The sequence below is a fragment of the Alosa sapidissima genome, chromosome 23 (assembly GCF_018492685.1).
Source record: "Alosa sapidissima isolate fAloSap1 chromosome 23, fAloSap1.pri, whole genome shotgun sequence".
Taxonomy (NCBI): Eukaryota; Metazoa; Chordata; class Actinopteri; order Clupeiformes; family Clupeidae; genus Alosa; species Alosa sapidissima.
The window spans coordinates 24,569,583-24,581,478 of NC_055979.1; the positions used below are offsets into that span (position 1 = coordinate 24,569,583).

At 41.7% G+C, this 11,896-nt stretch overlaps 2 protein-coding genes across 2 annotated transcripts; one reads left to right on the forward strand and one right to left on the reverse strand.

The window, feature by feature from the left end:
* Nucleotides 1-7,745: 7,745 nt before the first annotated feature.
* On the reverse strand, nucleotides 7,746-9,967 carry rpl31 (ribosomal protein L31). The gene is made up of 5 exons (XM_042080525.1): nucleotides 9,945-9,967; nucleotides 9,167-9,270; nucleotides 8,836-8,961; nucleotides 8,471-8,583; nucleotides 7,746-7,808 (listed from the first exon to the last, which is right to left on the reverse strand). Exons 2-5 carry the CDS (start codon nucleotides 9,268-9,270, stop codon nucleotides 7,777-7,779), a joined length of 375 nt encoding a protein of 124 aa, XP_041936459.1. The 5' UTR covers nucleotides 9,945-9,967; the 3' UTR covers nucleotides 7,746-7,776.
* Nucleotides 9,968-10,385: 418 nt separating this feature from the next.
* lipt1 (lipoyltransferase 1) lies at nucleotides 10,386-11,758 on the forward strand. The gene has a single exon (XM_042080524.1). It carries the CDS (start codon nucleotides 10,578-10,580, stop codon nucleotides 11,718-11,720), a length of 1,143 nt encoding a protein of 380 aa, XP_041936458.1. The 5' UTR covers nucleotides 10,386-10,577; the 3' UTR covers nucleotides 11,721-11,758.
* Nucleotides 11,759-11,896: the final 138 nt, after the last annotated feature.

Here is an 11,896-nt window from a genome sequence, read left to right on the forward strand (position 1 = left end):
TTTTGATGTGTTCTTCAAGCAAGGCAGTAGCATAGAGGGTGTTGTCAGTTTTAGCTGGTTGGTAAAGCACAGACACGCCGTCGGTGGTGGCTACTGTGCGCACAGGGCATATGAGTGCCTCGTCAGCTGACTCATCCCAGGCATCCCAGTCCTCCATCGCTGGCCTGATTTTCTTTGTCTTTGGCCTTGTTACCGGAGCAGTCACTCCCTGGGCAGCAATGGATGTAGATGCCCCATCATTCCCTGGTGCAGGTGGGGGTGAGGGAGGTGGGGGTGGGGGTGGGTGAGGTAAAGAGTTGACGGGTGGGGGTGGTGGTGGTGGTGGGGTAGGGAAAGAGTTGACAGGTGGGTGAGGTGGGTAAGGGCTTGTAGCCAGTGGCATTGGTAACAACAATGGGGGAGGAGGAGGTACTGAAGCTATGGCTAGTGGCTGTGGATAGCCATACTGGAGTGGAGCAGTTTGATGATGGTTGGTTGCAGACGTTGTTCCTTGTCTTTGTGGATTGTAGAAAGCAGTGGCTGTTGATGGGGCCAGAATGATTTGTTTTGTGTCACCTGCTGGCTGTTCGTCAGGTGGGGTGCTGTTTCTTGGCCCATGTGGGGTCCCCATAACAGCAGCATTCTGTCCAATGAAGCTGTCTTTATCAATGTCCACTGCACTTCTAGATGTCTCCACCATGGCATATGGCGCTGTTGAGTCCAAGTCAGGCAGAGTCGGATTGAGGCAGGTGCTTGGTTGCCTGTTGCGACCCCCGCCCCCACTAGGTGCTGGTGTGTATGGGAGGAGTTGGCTCCTCCCCGTTGAGTGGGCCTCTGAGACTACTCCTCTTCGCCTCATTCCACTCTGTTCTGGCAACACATCCGCTTCCATGAGTTGTTCCTCCAAATCACGTCTCTCAGTCTCATGTCTGCAAATCCTGTCTCGGATCTCTAATTCCAACTTCTCTATTTTTCTTTGTAATTTTTTCTCAAATTTGCCCAATTGTAATTTCACTGCCATCCAATCTGACACATAGTCTTGTATCTCAGCTAAGGCCTGTAACTTAGTTTTCCTACCAAGAACCATATCTGGATTGTGCTAATATCAAATATTAAATTGTACTATGTGTTTCGTGCAGTGACGTGATCCTTTTAAATATATTTTTTATATTTTCCCGTGATGTGGTAGTGATATAGTGACAACTTTGCACTTTGAAAATTTGGTTAGTAATTTGTTCGCCTCTCAATTGTTCACAAGTTGTCTATCTCTTATTTTTTTTTTTTCCACTCACACCCACACACACACGCTCACGCCAGGGAAAAGGAAACACTCTCTCTCTATCTCTCTCGCTCCATAACCTGACACATGGTAAGTTATTTTACTCACAGCATGATGCCACAACAATAAATTTCACCAGTGTCAGTTCCACTTAACTCAGACTGTTTCTTTTCTCCCAAAACGGCTGGACAATGATACAAATTAATGTCTCACTCACACTTTTAACGATCTTTCGTTAAATTCCCAGTTGACCAAGTCAACAAAAAAACATAGGTGGAAACCCTATCCCACTTTTCAAATACTGCACAACCAAAACACCCCACTCTGGTGATTTCGTCTCCTTTCCGTATCACTGTAGCACTAAGTTTAGTCCTAGGCCATTAAACTAAACAAAGACCGTTGAGAAACAACCACACAGTTCACTCAGCAAAATAATGACTCCTGTTTTCTCATTGGCACATGCACAGCATTTATCTCATAAAACTCACACAGCTTAACATGTAATGGCAGTACAGAAAAAGAAAAGATTTAATCCCCCAAGCTTGTCCGTAGTTAATCGATTACTTCTTTTAATTCGTTCACGAATCTATCCAATTACCCAAAATATGTGTACACTTTGACCTTTTACTTTTTCACAGAAAACTTCTTATATCAAATGACATCTAGAGCTCATCAATCATTGATATAGGTACGTTACTTGTCAAAACACTTAATGACACAAACTTCAATACTCTCATTAATGTGCAGCTTTTAATTTCTAATTTATCTAATAAATTAGCTTTACTTTGGTTCTTTTTCCCGCATAAAGGAGTAAAGATTTTTTGCTTTCACCTGGTCAGAATGTCTTCACTGCATGCAGGGTGCGCAGTGCAGCAGTGTTTCCCCTCTTGGCAGGCTTCCAGCTGGGATTCAGTCACGTCAATCAGGGTGCCAAGATGGACTCTTCTTACAGATGTTCAAAATCCAAAATCTGCCCCCGAAGTCTCTTTGAACCCGTTGGATGTTCTCGTCTTGCCTCTCCTGTTGCGGTCGGGTCACGATAACCAAATGTTGTCGTCTTTCTTCTCCTTTTGCGAGAAGGGTCACGGCACCAAATGTTGGATTCTCTGGTTGTTGCGTTGTGTTTTAGTTCTAATGTCTGTATTGAAGATGGTCAATAAAGCTTGACGGCGGGATCAGGATCGGCGATTAGATGATGATTTATTGTAGATGGTACAACAATGAATAACAGAACACAGGCTAAGTCTCAAACAGTAAAACTGTGCAGAGTCTAACAGTTGTGGTTGTTATTAGAAGCGGCTGCTGAGCCTTCCGACAGAAGATGCTCCTTGGGTTGCTTCCTCGATCCGTCTCCCAGTCAAAACCTAAGACAAAGCCTGTTATACTAAAACACAGAAACGTCAATCGTGCCAACCAGTGTACAAAACCTGGCCCTGGCCAGATGGAGATACTAGCCCGAATAGGCAGACATGCTGTCTCCCTTGGTCCATGTTATCACCGATGTTCCTCGGATGTTCCTAAACATCGGCCTGTATGACCTTCCTGCTGGTACACAGGCCTAAGGCATAGTTATGTACAATAATATGGACTTCTCCCTGTTGTATACTACACACAGATGTAACATATGAACACATCAGAATACAGTAAGAATACCCCAGAATTCTACAATTATCATCAGACCCTTCCCTCCACAACATCACTAGTGGAGTCACAGCTGACAGCTCTGCTAATGTAGATAAGGCCAAAGATGTTGGTCTGCATATCTTACATAAAATGGAGGGAAAGAATGTTGCAGAGTATACTTTTAGGAAAAATGATAGAGCAGTGACACTAGCAGCCTAACATGCCATCAAAGCTGATGGTGAATTTGTGCAGGTTGCTCCTGAGCTTTTGTTCCAGCGCTACATTGCTGCATCAGAACACATGGAGAATCCTAATGAAATCTTCCGGTATGAATTATGTGGACATCCTGCTGCGTTGTTTGATAACATGGGGATGATGAGGAAGGCTAACAAACCAGCACTCACAGATGCTGTATTAGCTCTACATACGCCTGATGAACATGACCCCTCATGTAATGTCCATTTTGTACTTGATGGAGGCTCTCTCTTGCAAAAGTTACCTTGGCCGCGTGGGCTTACCTATGGTGCCATTGCAGATTTATACATCAACCACGTAAGGAAGAAATACGGCCAATCAATTGTGATTGTATTTGATGGATATGACAGTGGACCATCTACCAAGGACAGCACACATCAGCGTCGCAGAAAAGGATATATGGAGCCAACAATTACCTTCACAGAAGATATGGTCTGTAACTCCCAAAAAGAGAATTTCCTGTCAAACAAGGCAAATAAACAACGGATGTTAAATGTCATGGTAAGAAAGTTTCAAGACGAGAGTTTCAGAGTCTTCCATAGTGATGGAGACGCTGACCTGCTGATTGTGCAGACAACAGTACAGGAGGCTATAACTGAAAAAAACTGTCGTTGTCGGAGAAGACACAGACTTGCTGGCTTTGCTGTGTCATCATGTAAACCTGGACAGTCACACAGTATTTTCATGGACTTTTACTATGGTGTTTAGATCACCAATTGAAATATAAAAATGGAAAAATAAATTCTGTTGCAATTAGTTTTGGGTCAGACCTTACTTTGCCTAGACTACAATAAGCATAGAAACTAAATGCACACTTCCTGCAACTGCATTAGCCTACTTGAAAAGTTACTCCTCTAGTAAGTATTCACATGAAATAAAACAATAAAACATTGAGACCATTCAACAAAGCACACTGGGTAATAACAAATTCAACACATGAACTTGTTGCTATGGACACATCAGAACTTATTGACACGTTCTATGACACAGAAGGGAGAGACACAAGACACTCTCGCGCGCACACGCCGGGAAAACAGAGACGGGAACACAGGGGAAAGTCCAACACGGGAGTAAATAGCCTCGGCGCTACACTATTCTTTATCTTCTACTGTCCTTATTGCTTAGTTGTGTTTTTATATTATATACTTTTAATTACTTTTTCTGCTGTTAGTGAATGTGTGTGTGTTGTCTGTATGCTACTGAGACCTTGAATTTCCCCTGGGGATCAATAAAGTATCTATCTATCTATCTATCGATTGTGTTTCTGCTCATTGACAAAAAGCGTTCAGCATAATTATTCATGCCCAATAAATTCCCCGTTAAAGTGCTTTGTTAGACTAGTTTGGTTTCGTGATGTAGCCTATGACAGTGGTTTTCAAAGTGGGGACCAGGGCCCCCTGGGGGGCCGCGAGGGGGTGCCAGGGGGGGCTCAGCAAGTTGGAAGGAAAAATAAAAGCAACAAATAAATACATTTGAAAAGTTTAAAATACAAGGCCGTAGTCATGATGTCAACATTGGGGGGGACCAAATCTGTGGTGGGGTCTGAGGGACCCCCAAACAGAATATCAATACATTTCCTACCATGCAAAAATATTATTATAAATCACAAACAAGTCGTTAGGTTATTCCAAACTTTTGACAGACATAGGCATGCCATGGCATGGATGGATTATGAACCCCTGGGCACAGATGCGCACCCCCCCCCCCTCTGGTGAGTTTTGTGAAAAGAGAAGGGTGGAGAAGAAGCAACTTCACTGGTCCATCCCTGGACCCGTGACTCCATTTGTGTTCAAAATGTATACTTTAAAAGAAATTACAAACTAGAGTATCTTATGATAACCTCTATATTACACAGAATGTGGTTCTTTGACTTATTACTTACACCTGAAGATTTTTTTAAACTAAGGCTCAGATTCATAGGTTTGGAGCCTAATAAGATTTTGTCTTTTAATTTAGATTTTATTATGCTGGCGGCTAATGAAGGACAGGATTCATGAATAGGCTACTAGGCCCTTCTTCTGTCTGACTCACCTCATGTTACCCCTGTATGCATTATAGACTGGCATCTGACAGAAATGACGTTTTGTGCCAACATGTAGAAACACTAGGCCTACTACAGCCTTTAATTGGTGAATGGAGGTGCAAATTCCTTTCTTTGGTTATTGTCCGCGATTCACATTAACACGTATTTTAAACATCGCCACATTTGATCACGTTTTGCCTGCATGGATGCGCGATTGAGTGCGCATCTAAATAATATGCAAGATGCAACAATCATTTCTAAGAGGCCTACGGTCATTTCTGGCATTACTACTAGCATATGAATGCATTATTTATGTTGAAAGACGTGAAAGAAATGACACAGGCTTGCACAAATTCATAATTTAAAATAAAAGGTTTCACTTTCGTTATCATTGCGAGAATAGGCTACAATATGGAAAATGTTCCCTTTCAGTCTGAACGGCTCCAAACATGAATGGGATTTCCTTAGTCTGTGCTACACCTTTCCAAGAAGTTTTGTGAAAATTGTACCGGTAGCTTTTGCGATATTGTTGTCAGCCCTACCTCACCGCAGTAGGGTGCAGTAAATGGAAGCTTTTGATAGTGCAAGCCACTAACGAAAAACGGAAAATCACCAGGACAAACCACTCAGGGGTGTAGGCTACTCTGGAACCATAGGTCACTAATTTGTGCGTTATTTACGTTTGATTACATTTCAGATACGTGTTGGTTTCCTGTAGGCCTAGTATAGCGCTTTATTCTTTCTTTCTTTTTCTATGTCCGAATATTGGGTGTCAATGTCTATGGTGTCTACGGCCCTGTTAAAATAGGCCTATACCTATTACTATAAGGATTGTTATACAATGGCATTATAATAATGTGAGGCATATCTGAACATTATATTTCCCATGATAATGACTTGGAATAATAGTACAGTGATAGCTCTCATATAGCAGAAAGCCCCAAATACATTTTTTACACACTGTATGCTCCATCGCGAAGTGCTTGTGGCTAAAATAATTATTAGGATTAGCTTAATGTATTTTTACATTTGCCGTAGTATTGTCGATAGCCTACTATTAAAATGCACCGACAGGTTGTATGATTTCAAGCACGTAGCCTAAGTGAAAAGGTCCTCGCACCCCCTTGCGACGGTGATTATTTGTGAAATTGGGCAAACGACAGCCTTTTCAAGTCATTTCAAGGAAGGAGTGGTAGCATGCACCCACATTGACCGAGTACAGAAGGCATCAATAAATTGTTGGGGAGGGTCATGCGTTTTTTTCTCAATCACTTTGGGTCATAGAAAAATTTCTTGCTGGCGAGGGAGGGTCACGTATTTTTTTGACGAACGCTCCCAAAACTCCTCAGGTGGCCCCTTAAATAAATTACGAACAGTCCCCAAGTTACAGTTTATTATATTCATGATTTACAAAATATTTGCTAGTAGGCCTAGTATCATTACCGTCACAATGTTAGGCTGAAGATGTGCTGCTGGTTAATGTAGGCCCTACAAAGTTAACATTAACATGGAGGTTTACCAGTCCAGCTAACATTTATGTAACTCCTCGTAATCATGTATGGTTTTTTGAGTTTAAAAGGTTAACTTTGGCAATATTGATAAAAGTTAACTTTGTCACATCTGACTATCATTAACCGTTGTTCAGACGAACAGCGCAAATGGCTGTTGCTGCAAGCAAACACGGCATCAATGAGCTCACCCAGCTAACGTTAAAGAAGTTACCTTGCAAAACTGAGTTATGCGAACACCATCTTCAGCCTGTCATTTTAACAGTAAACTCAGAAAACATACATGCATATTCTATGATTATTATAAAGTTTCACTTGTAAGTAGACTTCAGTTTTAGTTGAACATTGTTATCTAACACTATATTTTTTTCTGTTAGGTGCTGCTTCACTCTGCTACTGGTGGAGGATCAGGCTGACTGCAACCAGGTGGTCTATGGATGCAGCACACGTGAATTTCTAAATGGAGTGAATAAATGCACTTGTTTTTCAAACTGATAACAAGTCATAAGTTTATGTAGCTTAAACCATACCTAGGCCTAGCCAAATTTATCCTGGCTGTAGATAAAAGCAGAATATGAATTTCCCAAAATGACCATTACAGCACTGGTATTACTACTGTACTTAATTACAGTATGACCCATAAGTATTGTGATTAAAAATACAGTAGACAATTCAATACTGTATACATTACAGTAGTGTGTGCTGTAAAGTGGTTAAAAGAAATGAAAATTAGAATCAGCTAAGAGGTAACGGCAGGTCAAACTCTATGAAAAATCGCAATCGGCCCAAAATTGCAATAGGTGCATCTCTACTTGTTATAGTTACTAAAATGATAGATAAGGAACCAGAAGCGAACACTCACAGATAGCTATAAAAACTGTGCCATCATCATACAACTAAAAACAACAAAATACTTTTATAACCCTTGAGCCAACTCCTTACTATGTTATCTAAATGGCGATGCAGTGTTTGTTTGCACCTCCAACAGCATGGCATACCTGGTTACCGCACAAAATGTCCACAAATGCCCATATGTTGAATTGGGCATTAGGACAGAAAAAGCACACCACAAGTAAGGTAATTTTTATAAATTTATTTAACGACAACATTTAGTTCTCGTCGACATTGACTGTCTGCAGACCTGTGAAGAGAAGACCAAGAACATAAGCATCAGCGGGACAAAACAATAATCAAACCACCATCCCAATTGTTTCCCTAATACTGAGCAAGTACATCAATATTGCCGGGGAGGTCATGGACTAATTGACCTCCATATATGGGGAGGAAGCTCACGTCTGTTTGCACACTGGAAAAAAAAAACCCTTAAAAAAACACATACACCTCACTAGCATCTGAGGGCAAGATGAAATCCCACTATTGTCCTCTTCATTTTCAGTGACCATGTAAAAATCAAATAAGAATAACTTAATTTTCTATAGCGCCTTTCAAGATACCTAAGGTCGCTTAACAAAAACGGAGGGGTTGGGCGAGGGGAGCTAGAGGCCATAGGCCTCAGTGTATAGGTGTGCTTTAAGGTGCTTTTGAACACAGCCAGAAGGGGCACTACGTAGGTCACAACCCCAGAAGGGGCACTATGGATGTCACAACCAGAGAGGGGTCACTATGTAGGTCACAACCAGAGAGAGAGGGCACTACGAATGTCACTTCATTCTTTTGGACAGCATGCATTTCACATAGAGACCAATATAGTCTTGCTGTCAAATCCATGATACTGGCTTTGCTTACATTTATCTCCAAATGACGGCACAGCAGTGTCAATAATCAAGGTCTGGAGACACTCACCTTTGTACGTGGTAACAGGAACGTACGTAACCAATGTGTACAGTTTGTTGGGAGAGTCTTCGTCCTCATTGCGCTTCCTAGACAGGCGAACGCGCATGCGGTAGGGGACGTTCCTAGAGGAGTGCAGAAGCAGCGAAGACAAAAAACCCATCATCTCGAGACACTGATCACACATACACACTTCAAAACACCACATCTGTGGAAGAGTGCCAGAGCTACACATTACACATGAAGATTACAGATACAGAATTACTGAGTATGATGTATGAGATGTGATATATATATATATTAGTGACGGAAAAGGAGACCACTGCAGGGTTGATCCAACATCTGCCCACAACCATCTCGGACAACTTGTTCCTTACCTCACACCTTTGGCCCAGACAGCCTTGTTGAGACGGGTGTCAATGCGGACGTCAGGCGTTCCCATCTCCTTCATAGCAAACTTGCGGATCTCTTTGATGGCACGAGGAGCCCTCCTCTTGAATGAGCTACAGAAACAAAGTTGAATTTAGACATATGACCAGGAAAGAGGGGCAAGGCTACATAGATCTGGTAGTCAAGCAAGCACACACAACTAGGTGTGTTGAATTCATTAAATAGAATGTGTTGTAAGTCTGGTGCAAAATCTGCATTACCCAGCATGTTAATACTCACAACATCACCGTCAGACTGTTCAACGATGCTTATACTTACATTCCATGGATGCGCTTGTGGACGTTGATGGTGTATTCCCGGGTCACCACCTCATTGATGGCTGAACGTCCCTTCTTCTTCTCACCCTTCTTGGTAGGAGCCATCTAATAACATTAAAAGACTAGCAGTCAATATCAGCTCGTTACAGTCCTTCGGAATTTACCCAACATTACATCCTCAAGGGGTAACGTGCAACTCAAGACACGGATGTCTCTTACAGCGGGGTTAAGAATATTCGCTAACTACCTCGGAGTGCAAAAGCCTGTATTGACTCCACCAACACCCTGCAGAAACTCTCATTGAGACATTAAGTTACATAGTTAATACTTGACCAGAATTGTGCGTTTTCTTCATAACATGCTAGAGCGGCTAGCATAACAAGGCTTCTGTTAGCTAAATGTATCACGGCCAATGCTGCCAGATAGGCCAGATTGTTCACAAATAGGTAATTGCCCGAATAATACATTTAAAAACTTCCCCAGCTACATACGAGTCGACCCACAATATGCTTTATATTGAATGAATACTAAAAACAAATCTGCAAATACGCTTCCATAAATCAAACTAGCCATCTTGCGAGAGTTGGACAAACGAACCAGACCTGGCCAAAAGTTTAACTTGTCTAAACGAATTAGGGACTCCAACACCACAATAATCAGACCTTGTGAGAGATTATACATTAACCTTTGTATTTTGTGACTTTAATTCATTCAAAATAAATTATTTCACTAACGATGAAGCTGGATTTTAACATATGAAGTTGATTCTGACAACATACCTCGAACGGGGAATAGCAGAAAGGAAGTAGAAAGGGATTGTGGGTAAATGTAAACCCAACAATCGGCGTTTCTTACCGGGTCAAACATGGCATTGTTAAAGTAAAAGTCACGATGCGGTCTCCTAGAACCATAAACAATATAGTAATATAAACAGCAAAATGATTTATGCTAGGAGTTTCACTTCATTCAAGAACTATTGTTTGGGATGTAGGCTATAGCGACAGGATAAGAAAAGGGCAAAGGTAATCTAAAATACGTTTTTTTTTTTTTTTTTTAAACCTACAATTGTGGGGCACAAAATCCTTGGTGTTTAGACATTCATCATTCTTTGTCCTTTACTCTGGCCACATTACTACATGTTGGAAACTGACATGATGAACTGTGACATAATGACAATTCTGTGGTTAGACCAGTTGGGCTTTGAACTTTTATTTTAGTGTAAAATAGCTATATGCGCTACCCGGAAGTGCTAGGGCTGTTACAGGAACAGCCTGATTTAAAAAAATGACTTTGACTTCTAATAGTTACTCTTTTGCTGGCCTAACAATTAGTTGAATGCAATATTTTCTGTATTGTCTACATGAATTATTCTAGGACAGTTAAGTAATTTGGGATTTGGATTTGTGGAAATCATGATTACGCGGACTTTATGGCACATGTGCTTGAAGACTGGAGGCCAGCCTTGGTTCACGTTACGATTTCACAGCACAGTGCCAGCTGTTTTTGAAGATGGCAGTAAAGCAGGCTTCATCATCAAATCAGTGTCAACAAATATTTTTGAAAATTTGGCTTTGGAGGATTGGATTCACGATAACATAGATCTTCAAAAGCGAAGCATACTCTATATCTGGAGGAACACACCGACCGTTGTTATCGGCAGACACCAAAACCCATGGCAGGAATGCAATCTCAAAATGATGAGAAATATTGGGATACCACTTGCAAGGAGACGCAGTGGGGGTGGCACGGTTTTCCACGATTTGGGCAACATTAACATGACGTTCTTTACGTCTAAGAAAAAATACGACAGACACAGAAATCTCTCTGTAGTGACCAACGCCTTAAAAAAGCTGCGACCAGAGCTAGATGTGCAGTCAACTGAGAGATTTGACATTTTACTCAATGGACAGTACAAAATCTCCGGAACTGCTGCCAAACTGGGTCGCAATTCTGCCTATCATCACTGTACGTTGCTGTGTTCTGCAGATCGATCTGTGCTGTCATCAGTACTTAAAAGTTCTTCTCAGGGAATCAAAAGCAATGCAACTCCAAGTGTTCCATCTCCTGTGAAAAACCTTTTTGACGAAGACTCTACTTTGGACTCTGACACCATTATGACAGCTCTGGCGTGTCAATACAACGATGAATTTGGATACGATAGTGTTGTTTACGCTGTTCATCCAGGTGACGAGGAGTGTTGGCCAGGTATTCAGAACATGGCCCAAGAACTTCAGACTTGGGAGTGGGTTTACGGGAAAACCCCTAAGTTTAGTGTTTGCACTAGTTTCGATATCCAAAGTGAGTCATCGAGAGCCAATGTCATGTTAAATCTGGACATAAAGAATGGTATCATAGAAAACTGTGTAATAGGCATGACCACAGAGTGGTTGCCGAAAAATCTATTGGAAGAGTTTAGCTCATTTGTAAAGGGGTGCAAGTTCTGTCCGAATGAAATGCCAGCGCTGATCACAGCGTTCTTGAGAACAGCACCCATGGGTGCAGAATCGTCTTCCAAAATGTATAGCCTGTGTGAGAAATTCGTTGAAAACATGTGATGGAATATAAATAAACGTATGAAACGTATAAAAGCAAACCCATGGTTCATTTCCCTATACATGTGGGCTGATGGATTCAGTCATGCATTGTGTTGTCCTTCCTTCCATCTGTCTGTCTGTCTGTAATGTAGGCCTATGGGGACTGTCCTTATGCTAGCTTCGTCCTTATTCTTCAG